This window comes from Chiroxiphia lanceolata, chromosome 8 (genome assembly GCF_009829145.1).
Source record: "Chiroxiphia lanceolata isolate bChiLan1 chromosome 8, bChiLan1.pri, whole genome shotgun sequence".
In the NCBI taxonomy this organism is placed as follows: domain Eukaryota; kingdom Metazoa; phylum Chordata; class Aves; order Passeriformes; family Pipridae; genus Chiroxiphia; species Chiroxiphia lanceolata.
Window position 1 is genome coordinate 18027367 of NC_045644.1, and position 13169 is coordinate 18040535.

General features: G+C 38.8%; 1 protein-coding gene across 2 annotated transcripts in view; it reads right to left on the reverse strand.

The window, feature by feature from the left end:
• Window positions 1-408: 408 nt before the first annotated feature.
• The window catches only part of LOC116790420 (lipase member M-like), a 33466-nt gene continuing 20705 nt past the window's right edge, over window positions 409-13169 (reverse strand). The window contains exons 1-10 of one of the 2 annotated variants that reach the window (XM_032695339.1): window positions 10638-10831; window positions 9087-9198; window positions 7822-7939; window positions 6959-7157; window positions 6151-6260; window positions 5343-5479; window positions 4679-4825; window positions 3576-3647; window positions 1958-2029; window positions 409-785 (exon numbers count right to left, since the gene is read on the reverse strand). In XM_032695339.1, coding sequence (XP_032551230.1) covers window positions 552-785; window positions 1958-2029; window positions 3576-3647; window positions 4679-4825; window positions 5343-5479; window positions 6151-6260; window positions 6959-7157; window positions 7822-7939; window positions 9087-9198; window positions 10638-10654 — 1218 coding nt within the window. In that variant the 5' untranslated portion in view covers window positions 10655-10831 and the 3' untranslated portion in view covers window positions 409-551. Of the gene's footprint in view, window positions 786-1957; window positions 2030-3575; window positions 3648-4678; window positions 4826-5342; window positions 5480-6150; window positions 6261-6958; window positions 7158-7821; window positions 7940-9086; window positions 9199-10637; window positions 10832-13169 lie in introns of those variants that run through there. The other variant, XM_032695338.1, reaches the window with a different exon arrangement.

Genomic DNA, 13169 nt, shown 5'->3' on the forward strand with positions numbered 1-13169 from the left:
ATGAAAACAGTGAGCAGTCCTGTTTAAAATTAAGACAAACCATCTTCTTTTCAGGAGTGAGGATTCTTTTGTATTAACTCAGTTTTTGCTTTATGGTTATCATCTCATTTAGTAAGAAAATTAATAAATACTACAACTGTTAGAGTTAGTCTTGGCTTACACTATGCCTTTAAATAATTGTCAGCCCAATAAACTGAGAAATAATATGAAGAACGGAAAACATCTTGAGATCACTGAATGTATCCAGAGAAAGTAAGTGCTTTTGTTACTGTTACAGCCTAAAGAAGAGAGCAGGCTGCAAGCAAACCCTGTGCTCTGTTAGCAAAGTATGGTTATCGCAGAATCTAACCTGTATCAATCAAGAAAGTATTACAGAGCCACGGGGTTGCCAGAAAATATGAAGTGCACTATCAGGATGCAAAAAGCATTGGAGTGACAACGGGTGTGCAGGAGGAAGCCTTTCTCTGGCTCCAGATGCAACAGAAGGGGGTTTTTGTACTGAATGAAAGTGAATAGTGTTGAATGAGTCAGGTAAGGCTACTGGTTGTGGGTTAAGGATACTTCTGCATCAGATCAATAATTTCATTGTACATATGCAAAGGTGCATCCAATCCCCAGATAAAATCCAGGTGTGCCCATTCAGGAATCTTCTTGTGATAGATAAGCTTCTTAATTTTAGACAGTAAAATGGCCGCATCCTTGGGATCTGCGAGCAAGTCTTGTCCTCCAGTCCACACTGCAGTTGGTACAGTCATCTCTTCTATGTTGTAGACAGGAGGAATAGTCTAGAAAACATGAAGCAGTACAGGAATGAATGTCCAGGAGAGCACAGGAAACTTTAAATGTCCATTTTGGGCTTTCTTCTGTCACTTTTCAAAGTAGAGGTGCCTAAATCAAAGAGGAAGGAAGTTCTCTTGCTCGCCTATCACTGCTCAACTGATAGCAGTGTGAAAGGTAAAACACCTCCTGGGCTGACAAAGAGTTACTGTTGGGTCTTTGCCCTCTCAACTAGGAATCTTAGGGCAAGAACCTGGAACAAGACAGAAGATGTCAGGATGCCTCTGGATAAACCCCCATCATGGTCCTTTTGAAGTGCTGGTCAGTCCCAGAAGACATGATCTAGCTAGAAAACACATGTGACAAGGATGAAAAGGATCATGGAGTGGTTTCTGTAGGAGGAGAGAGAACGTAGCTTAGGACTTCTGAATTTGGAAAACAGAGGCCAGAGCAAGTACAGGAGGCAAGATTATACAATCACAAATAGTATGAAGAAAGAACACAGGAAGTATTTATCCCATTACTTTTCATAACAGAAAACCTAAAAGGCATCCAGTGACTTTCCAGGAGCAAGCAAATTCATGTCAAACCAAAAGAAGTTGTGTTTCATGCAAACCATAATTAAAACATGTAGCTCATAATGACAGGTTGTTGTGGAGACCTAAAGGGTAGGAAGGTCAAGGATGGGATTAGAGTCTTGAATGGAGAAGATGTTCCTCAGAGTCTTCTTGAGGAAAAAGTCCTTTTGTCTCTGGCTGCCAGAATTTAGGAGTGGCTGTTAGTTCTTCAGTTGTACTCTTCCTAATATTGTTTCTGTGAAATCTCATGCATTGTCAACTGTTTCAGATCCACTAGTAGGTAAGATATCTCTATTCTTTTCCATTAATTTTCTTTTTCAAAATCCATTTTATATAATTTCTGCCCTTACTTCCTCTTATTTTCATTGATCATGTAATTTAAAAGTTTTGCTCTTCCCTGCTCTCTTTCTTCCTTTTAAAATGTATTAAATTTGTTATTTCCATTAGTGCTTGTATGCTTTCTCCACTGACTTCCCAAGTGAAAAGTAGTAATATTTTCATCTACTTATATTCTGAAAATGTGTCTCCTCCTACATACTTGCTCTCTTCCTTTGTGCTTCTGTGATGTCCAAGGGTGGTAATATTGTTTCACCAAAACATACCTGTTGGTATTTTTCCATGTTCTCCTTTGAACTTCCCCAGTCATAAGCTCGGAACTTTCCTGAGCGGGCCACCTAGAAGGGTGAACAAGAGAAGGGCAGTTATAAAGCCATTATTCAGGAAGTTTGTGTGTTCTTTTCCTGCTGAGCCTCTGACTCCAATCTAAAGCCCTAACAGAAGTTCTTCTAAGAGCTATGAAAGAGCCAGTAGTAAATTAATTAAAAATGTCAAACAGTGAAAAGGAGTCAAATGTTTTTGTCAGAACCAAAAAAATCATCTCCTCTCTAGAAAGACGCAGAGATGTCCTTGCAGACAATTTGTTCAGGTTGGAAAACTGCTAATAAAAACTGCCTTCAGCAAGTTCCCCTCACTGCTACTCTCTTGTCCTCTTCTGACAGTCGTGTTGCCATCACTCAGCTCTATGAGTGGCTCCATCTTATATTTTCTCTTCCCACTCTATTTTAAGTACAGAAATCGCCATTTCTAATTCTTCTCATATGCTCCTTGGCTTTGCCTACAGCATGGATTATTACTACTGTGAGAGACACCTTCAGTGGGATCTTAATATTGAAAGTCTGTTGGCTCCCTGAATAGTAATAACAGCAAGGACAGTGAAGACTCAGGAATATTACTTCTGCATGTTTGTGCTTGCCAATCTGTGGTTAGATGCTGAATTACATCTGCGTCAGTTTGCAGAACTTCCCCCGCTGTGTTTTTGGGACCCTTTTTCTTTACAGATCTAAGTCATGGTTACAAAAGCAACTTCATCAAATCTAATATCTTATTTGAACAGCCAAAAGTATTGTTTAATTTTGAGTAAATGCCTGTGCAGATGTCACTCAGACATACCCATGTGTTTGCTGTGCTGAAAAGTGCGTTCACACTCTTGCAAGCTCACTGTGCTCAACACTGCTTCCTGCGCTGCTCCGGAGACTGCAGTGCAGCCAGGAAACCAGCCTTGCTACAGGGGCTTCTGTGAGTGAGCCCAGGCTTTATGGATCCTGAAAGTGTGAGCCCCAACACAGAAAGGCAGCTCCCATCAGCATTGCTGCTGCAGGAGTACTGTGGCAGTACCTGGTAGGTATGGGATATAAAGAGTCTACTAAATAAAGAGTTTACTATTTATGGTTATATTGCCGTCTAGACACTGAGAGCTTTGAAAGCAAGAGATGAAACTACATGGGCTTTTACTAGGAAAATTGATCATTTACATAGCAGCCTAAGTCCTGCTCATTTCTTCACTCCACACTGGAAACATGACTAATGTCTTAAGAGAAGTTCTGTACAGAACTGTGGACATCATTTATAAAAGGTACTAGATACCCCATAAGAAGAGTGATATATACATCTGGATATACAGCTTTCAGAATACATGTTTTTACACAAATGCAGCACTTCACTGTTGGCTTCAAATGTACCTGTATCACACAAGGTATTTCTATCCTGCTGGCAAAAGAAAGATCAATGAAAAACAGTCTTTTGAACTGAGATTTTAATTGTAAACCACAAGTTACATGTGTCTCCAAGAAATAAGCCGTGGCTTCATGGCAGGATATCTCTAAACCTCTCTATTCACCCCAAGGTGAGTATGTATTTTGTCTTCCAGGGGTTTGCTCATACCTGACTCCAGTGGACTATGTTCTGCACAGAAGTTCCAGCGGAGGTTTGGGCAATATACACATTGATTCGGTTCTGAAAGAAAATACTCAGTGAGCACTCTCTTCTTCCCTCCCATTCAGACATACATCAAAACATCTGCTACAGCAGTGTCATGGATTGATAAAACCAATAGAAATTGGGGTGGTGTGATTGGAGACTCCTTCAGATTTACTCCAGATATGGCAATGTGTTAGGTTAAGAGTAGCACTGGAAGAACAATCCCCAATCAGAACATTTTCCAGTATGACTGAGAATCTAAAAGAGTCTACAGGTGGAAAGTATAGAATAGAAAGTCAGCAATTTAGACCCCAAACTAGGTCGTTTTTTTTTCAGAAATCTGTATCAGATCCTATGTGAGAGAGCATCACTCTAGGACAGAATAGCAAAGGGAAATGTAATTGCCTTAGGAATGCATGACTATTTGAAAGAAAACACACTCTAGTCCTGCCAGGTTTCTTAACAAGCTGCTCTGTGATCCCTCCTCGGCAAACACACTCAAAATTTTGGAGCAAAATTTTGATGTGGTCTGACCTAGAGCTGAACAAAGCATGAGGTGCCCAAGTATGTCTTAATAACCCCCTACAGTGTCTGCCAACTCTCTCTCAGGTATCCCCAAGGTATCTTGTGCCTCTGGGCATGGAGGAGGACAAGGTGAAATATATGTGCTTCTTACTCTGTTGCAAAGAGAAAACATGAAGTGTTTTATTTCTTCTTCTGCAGTGTGCCAGCATACTAAATATTTCTCATGAGACCAGTGGCAGACACGGTATGAACCAGGAGTAAAATGTGCCCCGGGTGAGGTCTGGCAGAAGGCAGACTACAGAATTTTGGGGGGCTCTGAGCAGCTGTTGACTGCAGGGATGCTGCCAAGTGCTCTTCTGAGGAGTGAGGCAGTGGTCCCCTGCTAGTGATAGGGCAATCAGCACATACTGCTGTCCAGTAGTGGAGACTGTTCCCTGCAACATCACACTAACAGAAATTCAGGATTTACACTGCAGGACAGAAGGTGAGTTTTGGGAGCATAAGCTTAAACTCTCAGTAGAGCTGGCAAGAGTTATACATACCACATCAATGTTTTTCAAGTTACAGCCACCCAGACTGAAGAAGACACTTCTACAAAGGCTGGCAAAAGCTCGGTGGCTGCAGACAGGGGCTATTATCCTTGTCAGACCCTCAGTCTGGGGAAGGAATTCTCTTTTGCCAAGCATACCCTGTGAAATACAAAGTAATGTTCACTTAAGAATGTACATTGTTCCTCTTCTCCAGCACTGTCAGTGGTTCTTGCTTGCTTTTCTCCATTTGCCAATTGATGTTCCCACAAACAAGAAAGAAATAACTTGGTTTTGCATTGCATCAGCCTTCTTGGGCATTACTCAATTTCTGTTACATCACTTTTAATGAAGAGGTACGTTAAACATTAACTCCAATTCACAGTTAATTTTAAGCTTGCATATCAGTTGTGGTTTTGTCTACACAGATCTTGGACACCTTCGAGGGTCTGCATCTTTGTGCCTCTCTGGGTGACCCATCCCAGTGCTGCAGTATTGCCTTCAATAGAAAGCTTTTCTTAATGCCCAAGTCTGAACTTTCAAAGGCTTCAGCCGTAAGGTAAACCTACCCACATGCAAATAAGTAGACTTCACAAAGCCCTATACTTTCTGTTTAACCATTTTAAGAGCTGAACAAGCAAACATACAGTTAAACAGTCGAAACCAAGATATCACATACCCTGAGCACTTTTTCAGGAAGGTAGAGGAGTTTTGTGGCGGGGCCTTTAGCATACTTAATAGCAGTGACAGGTGCCAATGCAAAATAGAGTTTGATTTTTTGAGCCAGCTCTGGCATTGTTGAAAATGCAATGAAAGCTGAGAAAACAAAAAAGATGAGTTAAAAAACCATTGTTTGTACATTTTTTTCATTATTAATAAATGCTATTCCGCAACTTCAAGCCTACAAGCAACCTTATTAGTTGCTCAGAGACTATGGTTCAGTCTAGATTTACATGAAATCCCTCATCTCCATGAGTACCAACTTGTAGGTTTTTTCCCTTTTTGGAGAAATCTCTATATTTTGCCTTTGCAGCTTTCTTGCAGGCCTGTTTAAACAGAAATGCATATTTCTGATGTACATTCATGCATTTCATATGAGGAGAAGTTGTTTTTGTTCCTGTCAGTCCAATTTCATGTTTTCTTTTTTTGTGTGTACATCCGGTCCAAACTGGCCAACTTCTCTGTCTGTACTCTCATCTTCCTGTTTTGTTTATTTTGGTCGACTGACCAGATGCTGTTGGGCACACCCCTGCATCTTGGAAAGAAACAATTTTCATGGTCCACAGTAATTTTCAGTATAATTTTAAGTTGACAGACTTCTGGTAGCAGTGCATTTGGTCCATTATATTTTACTGCCTTTATAATAAATGTAAAATGTATTTTTCACACCTGTAAAGAGTAAACCCAGGTACATTCAGTAGCTCAGTATCTCAAATCACATTTTACTCCTGTTTTTCTGAAGGATTCATCTGTTGTGTGTAACTTACCGTTGGTAGTACCTTGTGAATATCCAATATAGTACAACTTTTCCTGTCCTGTTTTCTCCACAATAAAATTTATTGCTGCTGGAAGATCAAACTTTGCCATCTCATCAAAACTGCAGTAAGGAGATTGAAAGAGAGGCATGCAAAAATGAAAAATCAGACTTTGAATTGAATTCCCATTTTTATTAATGGCCTGTCAGCAAAGAAACAGTCTGAACCATTCAGTGAATCATTCATCTGTTTTCGGTTCTGTGTTTTCCTGACACTGGATATGGAAGATACTATTCAAGAATTTCTGGAGTAATTTCTCCCTTGACTTTAACAGAAGGACCATAGCTTCAAGAAGTGTCAGATTGAATTGTAACTGAATATACAGAAGAAACAGAGCTCCTTCCTTGGAATCACACATTTTATACAATTTGGCATTACAAAAAAAAGGTCTGTTTCTAAACAGTCATTAAAATAAAGGTAAAAATTATTTACATTTTTCCTTCTGCCACTTTTGTTCTATTGTAATATACAGACTAATGTTTCTAATAGCTGCCAAAATTGCCTCCAGGGCATAGGAATGGTTTGGAGATCACCTGTGCAGGTTCCTCTGAGTTGCTCTGCTGCTATGCCTCTAGTTTGAAGAACCTGTTCTAGCAGTAATTAAAGTAGTCTCCATTACTATTACAGTTCACATGCACGTATAGGGGCACCTCAGCAAAAGTGAAGGTAAAGAATGCTTTTTAAAAGGTAGGATTTTTAGCCAGCTGAAATTAATACGTGAGGACGGGCAATGGATATGCCCTTCAATGTTTCTGTCTACCTGAAAGCCCAGAATTCATCTTGATCAATGGAATATTTTTGATGTTTTCGTGACCAGCGATTCCCTCTGCTATTTCCCATCCAAACATCAAAACCAACATCAGCTAGCATGAAGGCCAAGCTGTTGTTGGGCAGGTTTGTGACCCAGTTACTAGCATCTCCCAATAATCCATGCTGGAGAAATACAACAGGTTTCGAAGCTGAAAAGCAAATCAGAAACAAAAGAACAATTCATAACTTTTTTTTCATTTCCTTCTAGTTGAGGGATATTATTCAATACTGGGATTTGTTCCTGCATCAACTAATCATAAGAACAAAACATCCCTGTGTGTAAGAGAGAACTTCTAAGCTTCTGTAAGGATTTACAGAAAGATCTGCCTGACATCTAACTGGGCACCCTCTGGTCATTGTTTGTGTAGCTCAGCTGCTTCAGCTTGAGATTTTCAACTCTGATACAGAGAATGAAGGTGTGGGATTGTTTGCAGAGGTTTCCTTTACTCAAAATATGAATCATTCACTGATATTAACCTCATGTAAGCAAAATCAAAGCAAAATTAGAAGCCAGAACTGCTTTCTCATAACAGGTTGATTAGGCAGATTACAACCTTTATCCTATTTTTATTTTTTTTTAACTCATCAACTCTTATTAGGAGGCATATGCTCCATATTATAATGGATTTTTATTATAAATAAGTATATTTGACATTAATTTTGTAGATCTCGCAGGTTGTTCAGGGCAGCCAGAACACTCTTAAAATTTCACTCATGTATACAAGCTTTGGTGGACACTATATAAATACAAGGTATCACTTTTTAGAACATGCCCTATCTAGGCTGGTCTTGTGTCATATTAAAGAACTGTACCTGAGCTTCCTTGATTCTGAGTACCATAAGGGATTCTGTTAATGGTAATGGTATAACCATCTTCTGTCATCACTTCATACTGCTCGCTGGGGTACCCTTTGTAAGTAATGAGCTCATTCTAGAAGAGAAGGTACAAATGCATTTGCTTGCAGAACTCCATTTCATGTATTACATGCATAAGATAGAATGAAGAAATGTTAGAAAGCAGATTGGGCATTTAATCTACATATATTAAGCATCTGAATAAAGCATCATCAGACTGGATATTGTAATCCTCAAAAAAACAACAACAAATTTCCTTTATTCTTTTTGTTATATCTAGGGTTTTACCATTCAGTTAAAATATGTCGTGTAAAACTTGTATTATACTCTTGCCATACAGTCATCACAAGATCTTGCATTCTGATGATAAAAGAATCACTATAAACTCATAGCAGGAGTTTATGAGCTGAGATAAGGTGTGTGGCTGAGATGAGGAGCTGCCTGAGTGCAATGCTCCTGGTCTGCTGCAATGGAAGCTGTAACCAGTTTATTTAAACTACCTTCAGAGAAACCCAGAAAGCTTCACAACTGCCCTATTGTGAACTGCATAGATTCAATGAGTACTGCTGAGAAGTTGACTACATTATGAAAAAAACAAGATTGGGCAGTTGCATAGTCATGAGGGAAATCACTAGCACAACCCGTCTTAAGATCTGAAGTAAATATTACTTTTGCCCAGTAACATTCAACCTGTTTTTTACAAAAGAGAGTTGTTTTTTATAACTTGTACTCAGAGAACTACTCAATGTATTTTGTCATGCAGGACAGAAACCCCAAGATTTTAAAAAGCAACTAAAGACCCAAACAAGTTTGCTTGGCGAGAGGTGTTCTTCTGAAAAGCTGCCATTTCTGATCTATGCTGGTCACCACTAGTTATTTAGAGACTTCTTTGCTGATGAAATGTTGACATTCCAGATGGTCATTCTTTCAGATATGCAGATAGTGCCAGCAACAGCAAACTGGTAAGTGATGTGTAAAAGGAAATTAACTCTGCAGATTTACTAAGGAGAGGTGTTTGCCTCAATTTCTATCAAACAGAAGATGTGCTGTTAGACATGCAAACAGAAGAGAATAGAAGAGAAAGCAATACTATATACAGTGACTACAGAGGATAGGTCAAATAAAGTAGCTTATCTACCTTGTTCTTTCTAACACTTTAGGAACCTCTCTACTGTAAGACATGCATTATGTCCACCCTCAGGTCACTCCACCGAGCAACTTACAACATTCATAAATGCTTCAGGATCCACAGCTCTCTCCATTCTTCTCAGTTCTTCTGAATAAGTAATTCCCTGAAACAAACACATCACAGCAACAAACACCCATATCTTCTCTCTGCAAAAAGCGATACATTCATCTGTCAGTAGTCCTGCTCTGCACTTGTAATCCAGACAGGTCTCTGATGAGGGAAGTTCTGCCTAATAGTAAATGGAGCCAGTCTGGGACACTCTACTTGTTAATTAAACAGAACAAAGCTGATTTCAAACACCTATCTGAGGGAGTTCGGCAGCAACCTGGGTTCTCTGCTAAGGTGTGGACCAGGATGTTGCTCTTGATAGGGCAAAAATATCAATAAATCCAAGTAAAGGAGCAAAGCTTTTGGAGAACTGGATTTCACTCATTTGTCTGAGAAGTAGGTCACTTGCATTACCATACCACACATTTGTTCAGCAGATGAATTTGAAAACATTTCTGGCTAACCCTGGAAACAGGTGTTATTGGGTAACTTTTAAGTAAACCAATCACTGTCAGTGAAGTTTTCAAAGTGCAGACAAACAAGTTATTTGATAGTTAGCTGAAAAAAGCAAAGACAATTGAAAATAAAAAAAAGTAAATAAAGTGAAAAAAGTAAATATCATTTAATCAAAAACTTAGGAACCTTAATAGAGCAGTTACTTTTAGTTGCCTGGTGAAATGTATACAAAACTGCTCAATGGCAAAATTTTGAAGGAGAAAGGAAAAGAAAGCTTTGCTAAATGTAATGCTAGGTAGAGACTGAGTGCAGGGACATCTAGTTTTGTTCAGCAAGTAAGGAACAAAAAAACCTGAAGGGTAACTATCCTGCTTAGATGCACACATAACAGCTCCACTGTCTGTGAAGACCTACCTACTCATAGCTTAAAGAAAATGCTGTGTTTGAATCAGCATCCTCTCTACATGACACAAACCCCTGGAGGCCACATCTGAACTTCTGTTGCCCCAGTAACAGATCTTTAAACCAGACTGAATCAGCCAAAAAACCTATTGCATTTATTGTTTTCCTAATCAAGAAGACTTCTAAACCTTTTTTCCAGAGTAATATGATAGCCTATTTTTTTCTTATGACAGAACAACAATTTATATTCTAACTTCCTAGCACTACATTCCGGTACAATCTGTGTGTTGAAAATATATGGTTCCTTTTGCAGAAAAAGGAGCAGACATTTAAAAAAACTGTTTTGTTTTACTGAGCTAGACTCCTTTCTTTTGGTTTAAAGCTGCTGCTTTCTTATTCCCTCACTTTCCATTTTCCCATACCTCTGCAGCTATCCCACAGTTACCTAAATTCAAGGTAGGTGAGCCAGGCTACTCCTCTTTATCCAAAAGGAACTTCTAAAGAAATAGTCATATGGTCACATATGAGCCGTATGAGTTACAAACAAAACAACACAATGAAATATATTTGTTTCCAAATATTAAAGCAAATCCTCAAGCTCAGGTTTGATACCATCTTTTGAAGCTCCCACAAAGTCTTCATAAGTTTTGGATCAGAAATAATTCAAAGTATTACTGACCTTGTGCCAGAAGTCATGAGTTTGGCTGAGCAGCTGTGGCTATTGAAGAATAGAAACTCAATTCCTGGCTGTTAGGAAGCTGTGCTGGGTAAAGATGGCAGTGAAATGATGGTCATGCACTGCTTTTTCCCCAATCATGCAGCACCTTGACAACAAGTAGCTATTTCTTCCCCACTCCTCATTCCTTCTACTATCACTTCAGCTTTTCCCTAAGGTAGCACCTTAGAGAGAGGTGACTCCTTTTATCCTTAAACCTCGTGCTTTCCAGCTCCTTAGCCACAACTGCTATAACAAGGCTCTTTCATTATCACAGATTGCTGGATTTTTAAGGAGAATACCAGTCTCTGTGGAGTGGTAGAGCAGGATCAGGAATTTTGAAAACAAATATATTCATAGATATACCTTATCATACCTAATGAAATTGTCAATAAATCTGCAACAATTTTCTCTTTTACTAACAACCTACCAATTCCAGCTTCTCATGTTATCTGGAAAGGATGGAAGGAACTCTGACTCTTGATACCTCTACAGATGTTATTGCACATATTTTTCTTTTATTCTTTTAATGCTCTTGTTGCTGTTCTATAATTCTACATTGTTGCAGGAGTGGTTTCAGGACATTTTCCTCTATTTATATTTTCATCTCTCAGATGGCCATAGAATTCAATAGATTTTTCCTAAATGAATAGTTATGAAACTAGTATGCTTTTCTGTAATCTGTATGGACTCAGGAAACATTACCATAATGGGCAGACTTGTGTCAGTGGTCTCAAGCACACTGGGAGTGGGCCAGTATTGTCCAGCAATGGCAATTAGGTAGGTAGTTCTGAGTAGACAGTTATGTCTTTGGGATAGTGGCCTTTGTGAGGCTCTTTTTGTGGAGCCATGTTTCACCACAGGAGTGGTGTCTTCACTACAACAACAGTAAAAACTTTGCAGAAGTATGATTGAGTTGAGGCTTTTTTTTCACCTATGTACTCTGGTATAAACGTGGTGGGTTTTACATTCTGCCTTTCCAGCATGGTACTTTTAAATCTTGAAACGAATTATTCTTTCTTGTTCATTTTGCTATACTTGTTTGTCCAAATATTCATTCTGTCTTACAGATACTGTTCATCCACATAGAACAGATCAGCTTAAACACTGAGATGAACGTTGGGCAAGGTTTTGAACAGGCTTTGACATTTCTATTTATTTTATAGCTTGCATGCTTTCTTCTTCCAGTACTGGCTGTTGTTAGGACTAAAAATATTTAATATATCCTTAAAAGTTATTTTCTTTAATATTTACAGATCAGAAAGAAATATGAAAGAAAATCTCAAGAGAAGACTTGTTCCTACAAGACTTGTTATCAGGCCTTCAAAGAGAAATAGAAAGATCTGAGTTCAGTTTCTGGCAAGGAATTAGGAGAGGAAATGATTTTCAAAGAGCTGGTTTAGGACATGGAGTGTTTTCAAATATTGACTCTACACATGGGATGGGGTTTTTTCTTGAATCTTCTCATTATTTCCTTCCATATACTATAAGTTCTTTCATCTTCCCTCTAAGAAAAGCAGGTTTTCCCCTTTTTAAAGTCTCAGTTTCTTTTGAAGCTTGACATGAATTTCATGAGTGAAGTGTTTAAATGCATACTTGCCTTCGAGTACCTCCTGCTAGTCTAAGTCATTAAGATGTGCTATTAACTCATGGTGAACAAAGCCAGCTTCATTCTTTAGTGCAAAGCAATGCTTCAATGACAAAAATAACTCAGTAAAAAAAATACTGCATGAAAGGACAAGGTATAAATGGCATAATACCATAAATAGCCAACTATTGGATAAAGTCATTGCAGGTTATTGGCAGTACGTGTTTGAAGTGAGTGTTTGAGGTGAGGAAAGAAGATGAACAAGAGTGGGTATTGGGCTGATTTTCTAAAAAGAATAGACACGCACACTCTGTTGTAAACTGACAGGTTTCAGGGGAAGTTACTCACATTATAATCAGGTGTAGAATTAAGCGGAAATGCTTAAAGGTTGAAATGTTGCTGTGAGAGGTGTGGTTGCATCTCCACAAATGTAGTCACATGTAAATGAACTTTTAACTGGTCTCTCTAGGTGCCCTTATATAAATAAGTACTTCTGTATAAATTGTTGACTGCACACTCAGTTTATGAAAGTCAACTCCTTCAGTGCTCCTTATGGATGAAAGCCCCATCAATGCCCAGCATATAATTGCTAGCATTTTGATCTTTTCTGTAAACTCTTTGCTCTCCCCATTCCCTCCTATTTTGGGAATTAGACCTGGCTCTGGAAGTGACTTAGGAATGAAAGATATTTGTATACAGCTGAATATAGCAGTTCATCATGGATCAAATATGTCCTTTTGGCTTCTTCATCCAGCTAGTGTACGTACTTATCAGAAACATTTGGCTATTTTGAGTATGTTAAGGAGGGCCTTTAAGGGGAGGTATGCTTTATTCAGAGACAGACTTGTTTTTGTGAAAGCTGCCATCCAGGAGTCTCCAAGGGAACATAAAGCAGCAAAAAACAGAAA